General features: G+C 37.6%; 3 protein-coding genes and 1 non-coding gene across 4 annotated transcripts; 3 read left to right on the forward strand and 1 right to left on the reverse strand.

Annotated features, from left to right (window-relative positions):
• Positions 1 to 883: 883 nt before the first annotated feature.
• On the forward strand, positions 884 to 2,942 carry LOC110770530 (FCS-Like Zinc finger 8). Its single transcript, XM_021974679.2, has 3 exons — positions 884 to 1,591; positions 1,698 to 2,532; positions 2,645 to 2,942. Coding segments are annotated over exons 1-3 (939 nt in total). The 5' UTR covers positions 884 to 1,590; the 3' UTR covers positions 2,748 to 2,942.
• Positions 2,943 to 4,238: 1,296 nt separating this feature from the next.
• On the reverse strand, positions 4,239 to 7,059 carry LOC110770531 (flocculation FLO11-like protein). The gene is made up of 3 exons (XM_021974680.2): positions 6,800 to 7,059; positions 4,713 to 6,656; positions 4,239 to 4,611 (listed from the first exon to the last, which is right to left on the reverse strand). Exon 2 carries the CDS (start codon positions 6,353 to 6,355, stop codon positions 5,726 to 5,728), a length of 630 nt encoding a protein of 209 aa, XP_021830372.1. The 5' UTR covers positions 6,356 to 6,656; positions 6,800 to 7,059; the 3' UTR covers positions 4,239 to 4,611; positions 4,713 to 5,725.
• Positions 7,060 to 8,197: 1,138 nt separating this feature from the next.
• TRNAA-AGC (transfer RNA alanine (anticodon AGC)) lies at positions 8,198 to 8,270 on the forward strand. Its single transcript has one exon. It is a non-coding gene; the product is annotated as a tRNA-Ala (tRNA).
• A 1,986-nt stretch (positions 8,271 to 10,256) lies between these two features.
• Positions 10,257 to 13,787, forward strand: LOC110770520 (G-type lectin S-receptor-like serine/threonine-protein kinase At1g11410). The gene is made up of 7 exons (XM_021974669.2): positions 10,257 to 11,681; positions 11,900 to 12,028; positions 12,222 to 12,418; positions 12,513 to 12,723; positions 12,818 to 13,055; positions 13,238 to 13,394; positions 13,479 to 13,787. Exons 1-7 carry the CDS (start codon positions 10,355 to 10,357, stop codon positions 13,785 to 13,787), a joined length of 2,568 nt encoding a protein of 855 aa, XP_021830361.2. The 5' UTR covers positions 10,257 to 10,354.
• The last annotated feature ends 128 nt before the right edge of the window (positions 13,788 to 13,915 follow it).

Here is a 13,915-nt window from a genome sequence, read left to right on the forward strand (position 1 = left end):
GATAATCTTGTAAGATAATATTATTCAATTTTGAAGTGCATAGACTGAAATAAGAGTGTCGAAATCGCTACCCTAAACAACAGGAGGTGAGGTTATACATGGTCTTTATAAAACTGTATTATTTATTATCAGAGTAATTAAACTTTGAGGTCCCAAAGCTAAATAAAAAAAATAACGTATAACTAACAATAATTAATTTGGTAATGGTAGAGGCAAAATTAGGTTTTTTTTTAAAATATAAGCGATTGGGAGAGGGAGTTTACATAAATATTCATTCGGTGTATGGGGGTTTCGAATATCTGCCAACATGAATGAAGGTGTAAGAGCTCAACCAACTGAGCTATACCCCACCTTCAAATTAGGCATTTTAAATTAACCCAAAAGTTGAAAATCTGCTAGGTTTTTATTATGCGCAAAGACTTATAGGTTTAGCTCCACCATAATCCATGTGAGAGATTAAAAAATTGTGATTTAGTGGATTAAAAAACAGTAAATATAAACAATAATAATTTGTGCATAGTGATTTAGTGGATTAAAAAAAATTAATGAGAAATCGTTAGGGTGAGCTCAGCATTTCCTATGAGTGCGTGCGTTTTATTTCTCGCACTAAGTCCAAGTGAATCACGACAAAATAAAAACTAAAAAATAAATTGAAAAAACCCAACTGAGAGAGAAGACTCCTCAAAGAAAGACAAAATATAATCCGTTCAGAAAGAGAGTATATTATTTTATTTAGCATGAGAAAAATACAAAAGATTATTTATTATTAAATGGAAATTTAAATTTATGGGTTCTGAGGCTGTATGTCTGTGTGTCTGTGTGGTCAAAACCAGCAATTCTCATGCAAACAAAAACACGCCTCCCTCTTTTGTTTTTTCACTCTTTAAAAGGCACATCCAAACCCAACTCTTTTTCTTCCCTTCAAAACCGAGGGCCTATTCCTTCTCTTCTTTCACTTTCTCTGTTTGCCAAGTTGCAAATTCATTTTTACAGGATTGAAACTGAATACAAAACCCACTACCAGGAAAGTGAAATTTTAGAGAGAGAGAGAAAAGAGAGGCCAAGAAAAGGAGAGGAGCTGAGCTTTATATTTCATTTCATTTCTTTTTTCTTTCATATTTACTTGATGGTGATGATGGTGATGATGGCTCTTTTGTCATGGGAAGTGGCAAAGCATTTATGCCAATTCTGCCTGAGACAACAGAGGATATAGATAGAGGGTTGCTCTGTATATGTCTGCCTTGATCACATGGCATGCATGCGGTTTGCTATGAATCTTGGTGGGAAATTGAGTCTTAATATGTTGCAGTACTTGAAAGAAACAGGAGGAAGTGAGGTTACCAAGTTGCTTGTTTTTTAGCATTCAGGCATGGAGGCTACAGAGATTTAGGAAGGCCGTTCAGTCTCCCTTTTTTTATTATATTATTTCTCTTTTAGTTTTATGGTTGTAGAGCCATGCATTAGTTTGCTTGTTGAAGAAAAAGAGAGCCTTTAATTTAGTCTACTTTTGGAACTCAAAAGGTGATTCTTGAGACCATCACCTGAAGCAATTCGTAGTGGTTTCTTGGTGAGATTTTTCTGATCATTTTGAGTAAGTTCTCCAGTATCCTTTCTTTGTTATTATCTCTGCTTCACTCTATTTTTGCAATCTCTCTCATGGCAATCTTGGATTAATTTCTCTCTCACCTCTTTGGCAGTGATCAATTTTTTGACTCTTTGGGGGCTTAGAATCATTTGGTTAGAGCAAGTTATGCTGAGGAATAGATCTAGAGCAGTGACCAGCAAGCAAGTTTTAATGGCTGACCACACCTCCCAATCATCTCCAACTCAAAAAAACTACACCAAAGCCCCATCTTTCTTTGGTTCTCCAAGATTCAGAGCTTTCACAATAAAGGGTCATTCTGAAACTGATTCTCTGATAAGTCCAACTTCAATTCTTGACAGCAAGCCATTTCCTTTTGCAACCCCATTTTCATATGATCAAAACCAACCCAAAACCCCAAAAGTTGTATCAGCAAACAAAAGTTCCTGGCACAAACCAGAGCCCAAAGGCATTGGCCTTGCTCTGCTTGAGACATTCAATGATGAAAAGCTTGAAGACAATGCTTCTAAACCCAACAGCGGGAAGGTCCTGTTTGGAACTAAGCTTAAAGTTCAAATCCCTCCCTTTCCAGCCTCTGTTCTTTCTCCAACTCAGTCTCCGAAATCTCCGGCTGATTTCAAGATCAAGACTCGGAATTCCCAATCATCAGCAATTGGGTCTGCTAACTCTGGCATCCAAACAGAGTATTCAAATTCTTCTCAGGCTCCCACAGGGTGTTCCTCTGTGAGTGAAATGGAGCTTTCTGAAGATTATACATGTGTGATATCTCGTGGACCAAATCCAAGAACAACCCACATATTTGATAACTGCATTGTAGAAAGCTTCTATAGCTTATCGGATCAGTCCAGCTCTGCCTCGGTGAGTTTCCTTAGCTTCTGTTACACATGCAAGAAGAATCTTGAGCAGAAAAACGACATCTACATTTACAGGTTTGTTTCAATGACCCCTTGTTTTTGTTTTCAAATGAAATTATGAAATGATATGTTTTTCATGTTCTATGGAAGATGAACATATTGGATTTGCATTTGATTTGTCATGCAGAGGTGAGAAAGCTTTCTGCAGTCGTGAATGCCGCTACCAAGAAATGCTCTTAGATGAAGTTGGGAACTCAGAGTTTGATGATGCTATAAGGACTTGTTCTTGAGTTCTCTCTGTTTTCCCATTGATGATTTTTGGAGACCAGAAAACTGGTAGATCTCAATTTTTATCTTGTCTTTGGCTTTTTAAGTTTTACCCTCTCCCCTCCCCTGCAGATAAAAGATAAAGAGAGGATGAGATATTCTTGTTTGTTGCTGTAGAGTTTATTTTATTTATTTAAAGACTTATTTCATTGCCCTGAGGTTCTTGTCTTCCCACTGTTTTTTTTAATTCGAACTTGTAGCAGATGATTTTTTCTTCTTCTTCTTCTTTTGTTTTTTGTTTGGTCTAATTTCAGTATGTGATGATGTATGACTCGAAACCTGCCCAACTTTTGTGTTGTTCTTATCAATCATACAAAGGGGACCGATAATTCATTTCATTCATGCACACGACATATAAACATATCTGAGTAATTATTAAGCGGTGACAGTTGGATAAGATAACGAAATAAAAAAATTTAATTAAAAAAAAGGGTAAGGATCCAAAATTGAATTCCTTTTCAAGACCTATTCCAGATGACCCAGATAATTAAATACTTAGTAGTTGTTAGGAAACTTTGATAAGATAAACGAAAATCTTAGTTGCCAAACTGCTTGCAGAATCAATTCAAATCAAACCCTTCCCCTGTTAAACTATAAAGGGAAGGAAGAAAAGCTTGAAATGGGAAAAAGCTGATGATGAAATCAAGTGACCAAGAAGCCAAGCGGCCCTGTTTCTGGTGTTGCTGAGGAGAGAAGGGGTAAAGGACTTAGCTAAAGGCTGCGTAAAAGGGATCCAACAAAAAGAAGTATTGGGCTAAAAGTCTGTCAAATGTTACTTTTGATGCAAGTATTAATGAATTCATTCACCACCATTCATCAGCCAGTTTCTCCTATTCTCGTTCACGCCTCTGTGTGGAGCAGAGCAAGAAGTTAGAATTTTCCAAATAACAGAACAGCAATGATTGAAGGGGTAAAAAAGAAAATACAGTTGCAGTCATAAACTCAAGCAAATTGAATACAAGACAATCATTATTCATTTGCTAGTGGACACTTGTGTGGAACGGTTTGCTATCCTTGACCAATCATGATATACACCGTGATAACTTTATACTTTACATACTATGATTGACCGAAAATAGCAAAACAATGTTATTCACATTTTGTGCTCATATGATAGCAAAATAAAACAATGTTATTCACGTTTTGTACTCATATGAGGGTAAATCAATCATGATAAACCCACTTGTTCATTGATATTGAATTTGCTAATCATTTGTTCACTGAAATGTGGAATAGGTTAGGCAACTTCTTGGAGTTTCCTATCTGCATCTTTTTTGGCCTCCTTAATCTCAAAGCTTTCTCAGCAGGGTGACTAGACCTGAGAATTCTCCGCGAGATGCATTGGAGAATAAGTGTCAAGTTTCAAATCCCAATAATAAGAATTCTACTCCGAGGTTTCCCAACAGCACCATCTTGCAGATTAAATCCATGAAACGGCCCAATACCTCTATAAATAAAACAAAACATCGTACCATGATAATTAAATAGATAACATAATGTATAACTTACATAGAATTAAAGATGATGATAGATGAACACAATACCATCCAAGTTCAGATTGACGATACCAAACAGACTTAACACTGAAACTTAAATAGACAATAAAACAAGGAGACCAGATATTTGTTCGACACAACATATTGACTCCACTGATCCTGGCGCACATGACAAAGCAAGCAGCTTCCGACGGACATCATGCATTCTTAGACACAGGTGACCATATACTGGAATTGCATTTGCCTCGTCCAAGGAACTATTACAGATAAAAGGACTTAGATTATCAACCGCTAAAGAAACCACCGCCTGAATAATTTTCCAACTTGCACCCTGCTTCAAACATATTAAGAAGAAATCAGTCACTACTGAATCAAACTATACAAGAGTATATAGTATAACAATAAGGTGGAACAGTAAACTAGATGCATTACCTTGTTGAAGGCCAGGCGAGATCAACAATCTCCAAGGATGAAAACGATGTGAGGACCGCAATTCCAACTCAAGACATGAAACAGAACAGAGAAACACAGATTGACCAACCCTATGATATGAACTGAAGAAGCAACAAAGCAGAAGTAGGAAAGAACAACAATCACTGCCCCTTCCCTCTTTTCTTTCTTAAAAACCAGAAAAGATGGTGAAGGGGGAGAACACCCTTGATAAGAGTGTAGTTAAAGGGGTCAGATTGTCATTAGAAGTAAAGAAAGTTATGTTTAGAGTATGAAGGCAAATCGGGCCATAACAGACCAAGCAAGAGTTCAATGAAAGAAGATTAAGGCAGCCAATAGGAACAACATTTAACTAAGGAACAAAGAGACTAACCAGTGTTGGACTATTTATAGAGACACTAAATCTAAATGCAAGGAAACGAAGATGCAAAGATGAAGAAGAAACCTGCAGAAACCTAAAGAATTCTGTATGGATAGGACCACTTGACTTTCTAAAGCATATACAACCGTAACCGGAACTAGAGACCTAAACCTAACTCTACAGGGATAACGAAAATTAGCAAATATGTCAGGAGATTACATTGAAAAGTTAGAGTCAGAACTTCAATATTCAAGTATAATGTAGTTTCCCTCAGCTTCCATAAAGAGTAGCCAGTTACTCAATCCCATGCCAGAGTGTAGGCAACCATCCACTTCGAAAGTACAAGCCTACAACTTTTTCCCTTCTGCTTCCGTAAAATTTTGGGTCAGTTCCATCCATGTCATAAGTCCCGCAGTACACATACCACGCCCATTTTTCCAAACAAGCATTCATCTCTCAGACCAACTCCACATCCAACATCCAGAGATCATTGACCCACCACAGCCAAGACTGTCGATTGTAGCACCACCACAGAAAACTAAACACACTCATCACAACCCAGGACTACCAACCAATTTATTCACTCTATATACAATCTAAACTTATTTACAGGAGCCTACTGCTCCCCTGCTCTTCATTCATCGTCAACATCAAGATTCAGAATGCGACGCAGAGTCCTGGTCGCAGAGTCAGCATTATGAAAGAGGGCTCTTGCAGAAGAGCTATGCTCCCTAGTTGGGGATGCAGGTGCAGACTTGGCAATTGGGTGAGTTGGGCGAATTTCCATATCAGAAGCTGAGCTTGGCAATTCAAGCGACACGGTTCTCTTGGGTCGGATTGAAAACTTGGGTATTGGCAGAGAACTAGGTGGGGGAGAGTTGGAGTAAGCAGGGCCAGCCCAGAGCTCAGAAAATGAAAAACTTCCATTAAAAGGCTTTTCTTTCTTCGAGCTTTTGACATTGATAGCAATAGGGTTGCTTTTGCCAAGTGTTTTACTATCAGACTGTGAACCTACACTAAGGGTAGGTGTCTTGTTTGGACTAGGTGTAGTTATCTTAGAAGAAGAAGAGCATGCACGTTTGGACACAGGAGTAGAGCAATTCTTCGATGGGGTAGGGAGTATACCTGTGCCGGATTGGAAAGTCCGGCAATTGATCGCTCTGAAGTCCTTCGAAGGAGACGGGCCGTATCGGGCAGGCCCGTGTGGCTTGACCCGGTTGTAGTACTGGTTCTTAGGCTCCGCCACAACAAGAAGAGTTTCCATTATGAAAAATTCACTGAATCAACGAGTATAACTCGGTCGAGTTAGAACGATTCTGAGAGCAACCGACTAGATCTACAGCTATAACTCAATTCCAGGGCTCAAACTGTATGCTAAAAGATTGCAACTTTAGGGTTCGAATTGCACGAAAACACAACTGAACTTCTAGATCTTCTCCACAACAGATCCAAATCGAACTTAGACAACAGGATCCGCACAAGAACAGAGTACTCAACTACAGAGCCACCGAATCGAAGACCCCAGAACCGAATCAGATTCAGATCAGCCAAAATCCTCTTTATCACTGTAAATCACAAAATTAAAAATGAAAATTAGTTTCAGCAACGGATTAACAATGATTTCACCAAGCCCACAAAAAAATGAAACTTTCCACAACCTGAATCTAACTACCACGACCATTTTGTCGAGAAAGTGAGAGAAAATTACCAATAAGAAGGAGAAAACTGTCAGTAAAGTCACGACGGAGAGGGAGATGGAGATGACTTAGATCAGAGGGAGTAAGATTCCTCTCTTTCTTTCTTCTTCTTGAGGTCTGATATTTTTGGGATCAAAATGAAAATGGAGATTGGGAAATTGAACCCCGGAGAGGTATGAACAAGAGAAAAGAGAACACGAATCTGAAATGATTGTCTACAGTTGTATATAGAAAAACCTACAGAGCCTACGGGTACTACTGGTGTACTGCGCACTGCATGCTCCCTCAATACTGTATAATGTATCATGGTTACACAAGTGGGCCTCATTTTGACTGGATTTACAAGAATGGCATTGCATCATTCGTCTAGTCTAGTCCCTAGACACAGAGAGTCAGTTGACTCCTTTGCCCTTACGCCATTAGAGTTAAAAATAGGAATATGCATAGTATTTTGTTTTGTACCAAATTTTGATTATACATTGACATGGTGTCTAGGTGGCTAATTTCATGGCAAATTAATAATCATCTGCGAGATAAATTATGATCCAAGTAGAAATTTGGGTGTTATTTCATGGCTTCAAATGTAGAAAATATCATACTTTTATAGAACGGTTATCCAAATTCATATTCATCTAAATCTAACATTCTATTCATACTTCGTAAAGAGTAACACACAATTTATCAATATTATTGATTAAATTACACTTATTATCGGCATAATTTGACTTATTTTCTAGTTCAATCCACACCTATATTGGCCTTCATGTTCTATTGTTTTATAATTTGTGCATGTTTGGTAAAAAAGAATTATAAAATATTTGTTTGAGATTAAATTGAGATAACTAGAAAACTAGTAGAAGAAGTGGAGTTAATTTGTAGTATTCGATAAAACCAGAAAATAAGGATCTTTTCATGTTATATAATTATTTTCTCGGACTTTTTTTCCAAGTAAAAAAGATCGTAGATAATACCGAATTACTGAGGGCATATGGGGAAACCTACATAACTATAAATGACATAGGGCGGCCCCACGAAAGACATGCAATAGAGTGTGTGCAGAAAATATCGGGACAAAAAAGAAAAGATAAAGATTTTTAAAAAAAGGAGAAAAGACTAGTGGGAGATTTTGACGTGTAGTGAGTAGGCAACGTACAGGTGTCTGTGTCTTGATTTAGGTCGGCCACATAAAGTTTTCTTTAAAATTTAATAATTTAATATTGCTGCCCCTTCCAATTCAACACCACCCCAACGAATAAATCTTTGGCTTTGCCTTCCAACGGCGGGTTTTGCAAAAGTGGAAAAAAGCTGTCTAAAGAAAACGTTTCTTTTTCCACTTTACTTTGAATGGGATGCCAAACAAACCCTTGAAGTAGATTTTAGTAGCTTAGATGAGTATATATTTGCAGAACGGGGATGTAGCTCAGATGGTAGAGCGCTCGCTTAGCATGCGAGAGGTACGGGGATCGATACCCCGCATCTCCATATTTTTATCGTTGTTTTTAATTTGTTAATTCTTCCTAAGAAAACTCGAACATTTTTTTTTTCTTTTACATATTCACTCTATATTTGTGTTGCAGTATTGGTAGCAAACAAGACATGTTCTCTTAAATGTTTGTCCTGCAAATTTATTTGGTATGATATGAAATATATATATATATATATATAAGAAGCTTCAGTTGAGGGATCTCTTAAATAAGCTTATTTGAGAGACAGTTTTGTAGGGCCCACTCCGTATTGTATTTCACTAATCCAAAACATCTATTTTATAAATACTTATTCAAAGATTATCCCTATAAAAAATCACTCAATAAAAGAGGATTGTATACATATATAAAAGAAGCTACTAGTTCATCTTCATCATAATAATGATACACAATATAATGTGGGGAGGAGGTCCATATGTCTGCTTACATCATTCAAACTTATTGGACTTGTAATTATTGTTTGCATATGATTGGACACGAAATATGTACAAATACAATTCTCCATTTGCAACCCCACCCCGCATCATTGTTCCTAAATTTGACCAGCCCAACCAATGCTATACATTTTACATAAACGTTTACAAATTATATTTTTTGGTGGGCCAAAAATGGATTGATCTCATTCTACAATGCTTTTTTTTTTTTAGTTTAATGTATTTATATTTTTATGTCAATCTAATTTGACAAAGCTACTTACCCCATTGTTAATTATTTAGTTAAGTGTCACCACTAAATCATTTACTGTATCCCTTATCTCAGGTCACTTTCAAACCAGAAAAGGAAGACTAGAAAGGGGTAGGGGAAATTTCGGTACCATGGGGCTCGAACCTAGGATCACTTGAGAGCATACCCAAAATCTGAGCCAATCCAACAAATGCCGATTGATAAGACATTAAACATCAACTAGTCCAAAGGATCTTTCTGAGTAAGTGGGTGTATTAGTAAACATTCAGCCAATTGTATCTTATAACTGTAGATTGGTTTCAAAACATTTGGATTTGGGCTTGACAATTGTTTTATTATGTTTGGCATGTTGGCCTATCGTAAGAGGTTGCCCTGGAACGATCGAAGTAGTGGATGATATTGATCAGTGTCGGAGATTTCAGCTCCCGGCATTGACGAGACCCGAGTTGGCAAGTGTCACTTACTATATTTGGCAGCTAAAAGTTTTTCGTTATATCTAACTGAGTAATTATATAGATTTATTTAGCTCACAAACTTATTTTGTAATGTTCCTTTAAATTGACTCAATTAAATTAGTTCACCCTCCGTTTAGATGAGGGAAAATAAATTGGAATTTAACTGATAGTCGATAATTTAATAGGAGAAATTGACAATTCCTCTATTTGGCAACTTAAGCACGGAATTGATTAAATAACGTGAGGAAAAAGTCGTGGAGATTGGGGGCATCAAATTCCCGAATTTAATTTCCACAAAAATATACGTCATTTCACAATTTTCATAGTTTAATTTACAAAATTTTGTTATTTAGAAAATTAGACATACATAAATCCAAACACTTAAATCTTCAATTGCCAAAAAATGAAATGATGGAAATATAAATTCCATCATTTAAGAATTCTATGTAATTTTCAATTCATTTTATAGAGTATGACATTAACATAAACAATATTGTAAAGCTGATATGGTGGACTTCTTTGTCCGGTAATAATACTATACTCTGTCAATTCCGTTAAGAGATTTAAGAATCATTCAAGTATGAGATTGTCAAAGAAATTTCAAAGTTTGAACAACATGAGGAATCGTTTTCTAATGCGTTATACAGTCCTCTCTCGCAGCCAGATATTCATTGAATAAAGACAAAAGAGGCTCTGAGTAAAGACCTTAACATTTAAGACTTCAAAAATATCAAGAGTTGCGTGACCTGGGGAAAAATGTCATCCACACGTCTATAACTCCCTCGCATATCAACAACTAAACCTGAAAGTCCCTTAGTATTTGTTATCTGACTGAGATAGGTGAAACATTTTCTACGAGTGGGGCTGGCCTCTAATTTAAAAAGAATCCAACTATGTTTCTTCCTTTAGCACTGAATTGCATGACTCATTGAGAAAGTTAGCCATGAATTCTACTACTAAATGGTTTGCCATGAATATTATATTGCTCAACTTCCTTCCAATCCTCCCCTCTTCCACTTCCATTGCCATTGGCTCTATAAAGCCAAACCAACCCATGAGAGATGGCGATGTTCTTCTCTCTAGTACTAAAATCTTTGCACTTGGGTTTTTCAGCCCGGCCAATTCTCGTAACCGGTATGTTGGAGTTTGGTACAACAAAATTCCAAACCAAACCATTGTCTGGGTTGCAAACAGAGACAACCCCATAATTCCTGTCACTGATAATAATGCCTCTGGAGTTGGACTTCTAGCTGTTCATGGAAATAGAGGCCTGGTCATCTATGGGAAGGACCAAAATACCCCTCTTTGGTCTGCTAATGTTTCAGTCTCTTCGCCAAACAATTCCATGACAGCCAAGCTTTTGGATACAGGAAATCTTGTTTTGCTTGAGGAGGACAATGGTTTTAGCCAAAGGGTATTGTGGCAAGGCTTTGATCATCCCACAAATACATTGCTTCCATTTATGAAACTTGGGCTGGACCGGCGGTCCAAATTGAATTGGTTCCTTACATCATGGAAATCTCAAGATGATCCAGGAATCGGTATCTATTCACTTCAGATCGACCCAAGTGGGTTTCCACAACCCTTTTTATACAAGGGTCAAGCTCCGCGCTGGCGGGGTGGGTCGTGGACCGGAGAGAGATGGAGCGGTATGCCCCTTATGACAAATAAATTCATCTTCAACGTTAGTTTTGTAAACAATCAAGATGAGATATCCATGGTGTATCGTATCACAAATGAATCAATCTTCTCGAGGATAGTGCTTGATGAATCAGGAACCATTGTACGGTCCACGTGGAGTGATCAAAGGCAACAATGGATCAAGTATTGGTCTGCCCCAGAAGAGTTGTGTGATGAATATGGGAATTGTGGTGCCAATAGCAATTGTGACCCGTCCAATATGGGTAAGTTCGAGTGCACGTGCCTACCCGGATACGAACCCCAGTCGCCACGTGATTGGTATTTGAGAGATGGGTCGGGTGGTTGTGTGAGGAAAAGCGGAGTATCCATATGTGGAAACGGGGATGGGTTCGTGAAGGTTGAACGTGTGAAGGTACCCGACTCGTCTAAGGCACTTGTGAACATGAATTTGAGTTGGAAAGCATGCCCGCAGGAGTGCTTGAGAAATTGTTCTTGCAAGGCGTATGCAAAAGCAGACGAGAGATGGGGAGGGTTTGGATGCGTGACATGGCATGGGGACTTGATGGACACGAGAACATTTCCAAATGATGGCCAGGATTTGTATGTACGAGTTGATGCAATTGTGTTAGGTAGTTGGTTCATCTCCTTTTCCTTACAAGTCAATATTATTTTTCACTCGATTAGACTTCGTTGGCATAGTTCGTTTATCCCTTTGTTCTTCTATTTTTATCTCATTATAATGCACTATTACTATAGTGTGTAGTTAGTCCTTTTATTGAAAAAATTCCACCATCTTACTAATCTTAAATTTTGCTGGATTTTATTTGTGTTTTTTTAACCCTTGAAGCTCAATATGCAAAGTCAAATGGTTCACGTAGCAAGAAGGGAAAAGTGGCAATTTCCCTGGTTTCTGTTCTGGTGTTCCTTCTTCTTGTAGTTCCCATTTCTTATTGGTTGGTAAGGAGGAAAAGAAAAGGTGAATATCTGATACAAATTTATTTTCTTTTCAGTATTCATTTGTCACCTAATTGTTCTGCACTGATATCACCCACATCAATAATTCTCCTTTCAAGAGATGAATCACACTTTAGTCTGATCATAGAAATACAAGTTGTGCTTGCTAATGAAACAAAGGCTAGATAGATTACTTGTTCTGCATTTGATGGCAGGTAAGCAAAGACAAAATAAGTATTCCCCTAGAGTTACCACAAGGTCAACCTACTTTGAAGATTCTACCGCAGAACTTGATGAAAGTAGTATGCACTCAGACATACCATTCTTTGATCTAACAACCATAGCGGCGGCCACTGATAATTTCTCTCTTGCAAACAAGCTTGGAAAGGGGGGTTTTGGCTCAGTCTATAAGGTAGTTGTCTTTGAGTAATTTCTCAAATCAGAAATCAGATTTTTGTGAATATTGCATGCATAAGAGCACTTTCAAGGGTGGATTATATTTTCAGGGTGTGCTTTGTAATGGAAAAGAAGTGGCAGTGAAAAGATTATCAAAACATTCTGGTCAAGGAATTGAGGAATTTAAGAATGAAATTGTGTTGATTGCAAAACTCCAACACAGGAACCTTGTCAGGATTTTAGGTTATTGCGTTCAAGATGAAGAGAAGATGCTAATCTATGAATACGTGCCAAACAAAAGCTTAGACTCTTTTATCTTCAGTATGTCTTCCTTTAGCTTTCATATCTAATTTTGTCACTTGAAAACTAATAAGGAAGCAAGAATTTAGTCTATTTTCTTACTTTTAACATCCAGATGACACAAAAAGAGCACTTCTAGATTGGACAGTACGCTTTGGGATCATCTATGGGATTGCGAGAGGGATCTTGTATCTTCATCAAGATTCAAGGTTAAGGATTATCCATAGAGATCTAAAGGCCAGTAATGTTCTACTAGATGCTTCTATGAACCCCAAAATTTCAGATTTTGGTATGGCCAGAATATTTAGAGGAGACCAAAGTGAAGCGGATACAAATCGTGTGGTTGGAACATAGTAAGTTAAAATTTTCTCCAAATGTATAATATATCACTATAGTTTCTAGATTCACAAGACCACCAACTGATGGAATACTTGATAGTGCATGTCACAAGAGCATACAATTCATAGGCTAATTTCAACATATTATGTAGATCAGTGAATCTATGCTTTCGTAATCACTTTTCTTTATGCTGCAGTGGTTATATGTCACCAGAGTACGCAATGGAAGGACATTTTTCAGTGAAATCTGATGTATATAGTTTCGGAATTATACTCCTAGAAATCGTTACTGGCAGAAAAAATTCTGGTTATTGCCACGACAAGTATCCCGACGCAATTAATTTTGCTGGACATGTAAGTTTACTGGCTATGTGGAAAACAATGTAGTTTTTCCCCTACTTATTTATGCTAACTTTGATTATCTAAAATCGTTTTTAGGTTTGGAACTTGTGGAGAGAAGGTAAAGTCTTGGAAATCGTCGATCCATCCCTGGGTGAATTGTACCCTGTCAATGAAGTTGTGAGATGCATCAAAATTGCACTCTCATGTGTGCAAGACTACGCCACTGACCGGCCAACCATGTCAGCAGTTGTTTTCATGTTAGGGAATTATGATGCAGCAGTTCCTTCACCAAGACAGCCTGCATTTTTGTTACAGAGAACTTGTGATGCTGGAGACCCATCAACCAGTACCGAAGGAGCTAAGTCTTTGAATGATGTTACATGTACTAGTGTAGAAGGTCGCTAAAAGTAAAAGGCCTAGGCCACAAAATATTGTATGTTAATCTACTGCAACTTTAGCAGCCTGCGTCAAAATTATTCACTTGAGGCTTTTTGGTTGCTACATTCACGCACAAGAGAATATGTTTGCTTGGC

Source organism: Prunus avium, chromosome 8 (assembly GCF_965620075.1).
Source record: "Prunus avium chromosome 8, drPruAviu1.hap1.1, whole genome shotgun sequence".
Lineage (NCBI taxonomy): Eukaryota > Viridiplantae > Streptophyta > Magnoliopsida > Rosales > Rosaceae > Prunus > Prunus avium.

What these genes read in the sequence shown, in the direction of transcription:
- LOC110770530 (XM_021974679.2), top strand. An exon ending in AACGACATCTACATTTACAG is followed by an intron (nt 2,533 to 2,644) that starts GTTTGTTTCAAT and finishes TTTGTCATGCAG; the next exon opens with AGGTGAGAAAGCTTTCTGCA.
- LOC110770531 (XM_021974680.2), bottom strand. Translation starts at nt 6,355, where the DNA reads ATGGAAACTCTTCTTGTTGTGGCGGAGCCTAAGAACCAGTACTACAAC.
- LOC110770520 (XM_021974669.2), top strand. Translation starts at nt 10,355, where the DNA reads ATGAATTCTACTACTAAATGGTTTGCCATGAATATTATATTGCTCAAC. An exon ending in AGTTGATGCAATTGTGTTAG is followed by an intron (nt 11,682 to 11,899) that starts GTAGTTGGTTCA and finishes TAACCCTTGAAG; the next exon opens with CTCAATATGCAAAGTCAAAT. An exon ending in CAATTAATTTTGCTGGACAT is followed by an intron (nt 13,395 to 13,478) that starts GTAAGTTTACTG and finishes AATCGTTTTTAG; the next exon opens with GTTTGGAACTTGTGGAGAGA.